This window comes from Micropterus salmoides, unplaced genomic scaffold, assembly GCF_014851395.1.
Source record: "Micropterus salmoides isolate LMB-PRFRI ecotype aquatic unplaced genomic scaffold, ASM1485139v1 Ms_hic_scaffold_5, whole genome shotgun sequence".
Lineage (NCBI taxonomy): Eukaryota > Metazoa > Chordata > Actinopteri > Centrarchiformes > Centrarchidae > Micropterus > Micropterus salmoides.
Window position 1 is genome coordinate 12,935,091 of NW_024044237.1, and position 6,068 is coordinate 12,941,158.

At 43.1% G+C, this 6,068-nt stretch overlaps 1 protein-coding gene across 1 annotated transcript; it reads right to left on the bottom strand.

The window, feature by feature from the left end:
* Window positions 1-787: 787 nt before the first annotated feature.
* On the bottom strand, window positions 788-5,426 carry drd1a (dopamine receptor D1a). Its single transcript, XM_038698673.1, has 2 exons — window positions 4,917-5,426; window positions 788-4,607 (listed from the first exon to the last, which is right to left on the bottom strand). The coding sequence occupies exon 2, from the start codon at window positions 4,235-4,237 to the stop codon at window positions 3,119-3,121; it is 1,119 nt and encodes a 372-aa protein (XP_038554601.1). The 5' UTR covers window positions 4,238-4,607; window positions 4,917-5,426; the 3' UTR covers window positions 788-3,118.
* Window positions 5,427-6,068: the final 642 nt, after the last annotated feature.

The following is a 6,068-nucleotide window of genomic DNA, read 5'->3' on the forward strand; positions in this document are numbered from 1 at the left end:
ACCTTGATCTCCGTCTCACTCCCATTCAAGCATTTAATTAGATTTAAGTGTGCAGGTTCTAGTGGCAGGTACATCCATAGCATACAAAGAAAATTACAATCACCACTGTCTCCTCATTTCACCTGTGACCCAACATTCATACTTAGTTTCTAGGTATTGTTTCAAGGGTTCAGCCAGTTATTTGCGAGTGAAAAACAACTTAAGTGTGACAAATGGAAGAAACAAAGCCAACAGTGGGGATGAAGAGGTGCCAGTGTCACAGTGGTTGCTCTACTTTATTATTCCAGGCTATTCATGACTCCAGATTGGGCCTTTCATTTTGCTAATGATGGCAATACATCACCTGACTAACAGACACATGAACACCAGAGTTATGCAAGACATGTTGGACGTGAGACACAGCTGGTCCAGTTCAGTTTTAACCTTTAGACTCTGGTGTGAAATTTGCTTCAGGAGGTTGGATCCGTGGAGGTCAAAGTTGTAGCACCAATCAAACACACACCACACAGTGCATTTCACGAAACTGGACAAATACGCTTTTATTTTAGTTGTGCGTTTAGATATTCCCACACGGCTGAAGCAGACCCTGCACAGCTGTTTCTTCTGATGGGTTATACTGTTATGAATTTAACATAACATGCATTCATTGGTCAGACGTCTGTAACAACTGCACATTCTAAGTAGATTGTTTTTAGCCAAGTATAAACACCTACAGCTTTTGTTTGTGTCATCACTGCTCACTGTAGCTAACTGATGAAGCAAGTTAGCACATAAAGTTAGCACATAAAAAAAATAAATACAGTACACCAAATAAGAGGTAACTGTTGATGAATGACAGTAATACAACCTGTTCTTGATATTCCACCATACAATGCTGCACTTTATAGGATAATTCCTGGGTCTTTTTTTCAGAGTTTTAGCCATCATTTCTATCAGCCATGATAATATTGTAGTCACCGAGTTAAAGGATTGATTTTACATTTTGGGAAATAAACGTATCTGCTTTGTTGCCGAGTGTTAAATGAGAAGATCAATACCACTCTCATTTCTGTGCATTAAGTATGTAATAAGTATGTAGCTACCGCCAGGAGATGCTTAGCTTAGCATAAAGACTGGAAGCAGCGCGAAAAACAACTAGCTTGGCTCTGTGCAAAGGTTTTTTTTTAAAGTGCACCAGCACCTCTAAAGCTCATTAATTGACTTATTATATGTTATTTGGTTTATCTTAAGTGTGAAAACAACAAGTTGTGGTTTTTACGCAGAGTTACATGTGGGACTATTTCTAGACTGGGCACAGTGACTTCCTGGAGCCTTGCTCTCACTGTGAGGTTGCCAGGAACTCCATGAAGTCAGGCAAGAAAGCTACTTCCCAAATATTAATTTCTTTGACTGCTGAGAGCTAGAAACATGGGACATCGCTAAAAAGACATCTGATGAGACAACAGATACAGGCAGTCAGTTAATCAGATCACAGACTTCAAACACACCCTCAGCCTAGCCAGGCTTATATGGAAGAGAAAACAAAGGGGAACTGTAAAAATGATTACGCAAACTGTTAATTGTAAACACCCATCACAGTTTACAGACTGATTTCCTTGTTCCTCGTACTTGCATACCATGCTTACTTTAATTGCTTCTACCGTTGAGGATTACTACCTTCTAAAAATATGAATTTATTAAAATTTAACATCAAATGAATGCAAAATTTATTCCACAACATAATTTAGGATAAGGTTATGTGTCTTCAAATTAATTCAAACTAATTACGCTACGTTAGTATTAATCTTTTTCTTGTGCTCACTTTTGGTTTTTCTTCTAAATACAGAGGCATCAATAATCTTACTGTGGGTTGGTTTACAACTGGTCTGATCGTCTGACTGCTCTTGTTTCTTGCCGGATTGTCGGATTTCATTGTGGTGATGTCAGTGTTCCAAGATGTCAGCAGTTGCTTTAGTAAGTACAAGGTGATCAGAACTAAAAGGAATGATAGCCAGACCTATAGAAGTAAGACCCAAGTTGTTATAAACTAAGGTTATGCTTTAATAATTAACTTTAAAGCAGCAAATTTAAACTGATTTACCCAAACAATTCAGTCAATTACAATTGTGTATCAGCCTAAGCATATAGTATAGTCAAACACACCACAAATCAAGAAAAACCTTTGTTTAGATCTTTCCCTTAAAAAAGGTCATCAGCTGTTGTTAATGAAAAATACAGGACACACAAAGTGATATGAGACACTCATCCATAAAACACTTTCAAGCAGTGAAGCAAATAATTTATAAGGTGTCTGTTGACTACATTTGGTTTAAAGTTGTAATGATTTGACATTTGGATGAAATATAAATAACAATTCTGATCCAGCATCAACAATGAGATGTGACCTGCTGTTTGACGAACTACAGTTTTCACATCTCTGTACCTTTACTTCCAAAACAGGTCACATTTTCGTTAGTGTCCATTTCTGAGAACTTGTAAAATCGCACAATGAATGGATCAAGCCGAATGTAAGATCAAATCTGTTTTCATTCTTGCTTCAATATTAAGTCACATGTGGATGTACTTTACCTACATGTTCATCCATGTGGATTTGGTTTGATGCTTTACTGCTGGAATCCTTGCAGAGCACAGGATGAACATAATGACTAACAGTATTTCTGTGTGCTGTCATGTAATACGTTGTAGTGTGCACGCTGGGTGCTGCATTTACGCTGTATTTGGAGGAGCTTGTTTTGGCAGTGTTTGTGTACGTGTGTATGATGGTATTCAAGAATATCTGACAGAATTAGGGTGTGTGCTGCCCAGTCATGGGATTATCTTTCCCAGGGGCGTGTCAGCACCACTGCACTCCCAGCTCCCTGGCACAACATCCCAGAGTCTTAATCTCAATCGCCCAAAATCCCCTCTCCTCTTTCAGGAGCTTCTTCCATTTGAAGACTGTAGCGATCATAGTAAGCATGGCAAGCTCACTCTTGACAGTCTGCACACAGACGGGCCACTTGTCTTTCAAACAGGGATACATATAGGGTCACCGGATCCTTCAGTCACACTCAGAGTCAGCACAGCAACTCGGACTCTTAGCATTAAGGATGAGTCAGTGCTGTGAGAGAGTCATGAGTCATTTCTTGTTTAGACTGACCGTCTCCATGTTGTGGCCTCCTGGATACTGTCTGTGGCAGCCCAGCAGGATGGCGAAGGCCTTGCGGAAATCTGCATTGAAGGCATAGATGATGGGGTTGAGGGAGGAATTAGCCCAGCCGAACCACACAAACACATCAAACGTGGTGGGGCTGATGCAGGGGAAAGCCTCCCCTCCGCTCGACTGCTCGCAGAAGGGCACCATGCAGTTGAGGATGAAGAATGGGAGCCAGCAGCACACAAACACCCCCATGATGACCGACAGCGTCTTCAGCACCTTGGTCTCTCTCTTGAACGTCATTTTGAAAGAGCTCTCGGACTCTGCGATGCTGGAGCCTCCGCCCATGCTGTCATGTCTGTTCTTGGCACTTTCGGCCGCTCGCTCCAGTGCAGAGATCCTCCTGATTTGTCTGTGGGCAATGCGGTAGATCTGGGTGTAGGTGGCCAACATGATGGCTACGGGGATGTAAAAGCTTATGAGTGAGGTGGAGATGGCATAGGTCCTGTTCAGACTCGAGTCACAGTTCTCTGTGCTGGCATAAGATGTAGCATTAAAACCTGAAGACCCAGGCGCCCCAGTGAGAGGGGTGGAAGATTTAGTTTGGGCCTTGTGCCAGTTGAGCTGCACCGGGATGAAGGAAATAAGCACAGACAGCGTCCAGGCCACACTGATCATCACATAGGCCACTTTGGGTGTCATCTTCCTCTCGTAGCGAAAGGGGCTGGAGATGGCCCAGTAGCGGTCCAAGCTTATCACACAAAGGTTTAAAATGGACGCTGTGGAGCACATAATGTCAAAAGCCACCCAGGTGTCACAGAAGGAGCCGAACGGCCAGAACCCCGTGATCTCTGTCACCGCCTTCCACGGCATCACCAAGATGGCGACCAAGAGGTCAGACACGGCCAGTGAGATCACAAAAAAATTGGTCACTTTGGAGCGCAGATGTCGAAACTTGGTGACGGCGGCACAAACAAGAGTGTTTCCCAGCAAGGTGGTGAGGATGAGCAGCGAGAGGAAACAGCCCGTCAGGACGCGGCTCGATGGAGCCTCATCCAAAAACCCACTGTCGGCGACAGTTGTGAAGTTCATGAGATCCATCCCTGAACATGTGTGGGTTTGGAGTAGAGTGTTTATTTAAGTCATACTGAGGAGCCGTGCTACATTGTATCCGCAGGATTAGAATCTAGGAGGCTCCTGTGCTCCAGCCTTGCAAAACAATCTCCATCATTGTATCTTCTGATAAATGATGAAGGATGAGATGTTTGAGGCAAGCCATTTCCGGGCCGGACATTTGCCTCCTGACTATGTGAATTAGATTCGACATCATTTGAGCTGCAGTGCTGAAGAGGTAGTGGAAACTTGAATCCTCAGTGTAATGACCATGGTCGTGAGCTCTTCTGTCTTCTGTTTGTGGGTCCCAAATGGCTAATTTTAGGAATCCTCTGTCTTTTCACTTAAGTCATCATCACTGTTGATTAAAGAAATTCATTATATAACATTGGGTATATGTGTATTCATTTAGATAATAGTTATTGTCATAAAAATGCAACATGGTAAACATACTGTCTTTATGTTGGTGTCTTGTTTGTGTACGCTCTGATTATAGGTTACTTGTGTATGTCATTTCCGATTATATTGTGTATTGCCAGTGATTTCAAATTGCACACTCCATAGGCTACAACTGTCCCATGAGCTCATTGTAATTTTAAAGGCCGATCAATCAAGAGTCACATCTTCCTTCCCCAAAATACTTTTAGATCTTAATTATCATACCCACCTCTGATTCACAGAGACGCGGTCAGTGGCAGCAGCTTGGTTTTATATTTCAAAATAAATGTCCCGTCGCTTCCAATAAGGACTCCACAGCGTAAAGTCCATCCACAAGGGCATCCACTCTCCATGGCCGAAAAAACAAGCCATAGAACAGTCCGATTGTATCCTCGATGGACTCCACGTCGCTGACAGTTGCTCGTGAATAAATAACACACACAACAGTGTTCAGATGTCACTCAGCCATCACCGCTCTCGCTGCGTCCTCCTGCAGCCTCAGCGCGCGTCTGCGGCCAAATCCCGGAGACAGTGCACTCCGGCGCTCTGACGTTTGTCCCATTCAAGAGAAAGTGAAGAAGGAATAATAGCATGTGACTGTGGCCCTTTGGTGACCGACCCCGACATACTGCCTAACGCACAGTAGGAGACTGCAGGTAGCACCTGATTTGTCATGAGTGGCATCTTAAGCAGAGTTTGGAGGTTTAAAACATCACAGTGCCTATTAAATCCAGCTGCTATCAGCAGAGCTTTCTCTTAATTTGACCCAGTTAAATCTGCACTGTAGCTTAATGAAATTAAGGTGCATGTTATAAAACTGAATCAGGGCAAGGGCCAAACATGCGGGGGCAGTGGGTCGCTGATGCCCCCTAATGGAGAATGAGAACAATTGCTGTCAAGCTGGAGGGACATTACACCTCCTCCCTGCGCCCCCAACTGCTGTGCAGGATTTTAATGAATGAAAACGAGATTTTATGAAAGACAGGTTTATGCCCAGACAGAAGATTAGATCAGAAACTCACATTCCTCATTGTGCCAGACTTTTCATGTGCAGACCAATGTCACCTTCAGCCGCAGTCATCTTTTCTGTCTGCTAAATCGTGTGCTGCTTGTAAAGCTCTTGGCAATATCTGCCAGCATACCCATGGTCGTTTTATTCAGTTCAGGCTCTTGCACGAAGAGCATAGTGGGATGCAGAAACAATCCTGACATGCCAGCTGTCACCTTACAGTGATGTAAGTACTTCTGACAGGAGGAAAAGAAACAGCCTTTACCCTTTTCCATCACAAACCCTCACACTAGAAGACGCATTATGCATTAGACTGTAAATAAGTGAATATAATGAGAAAAAAAGAAAATACATACTGTATGTTGCACAAAA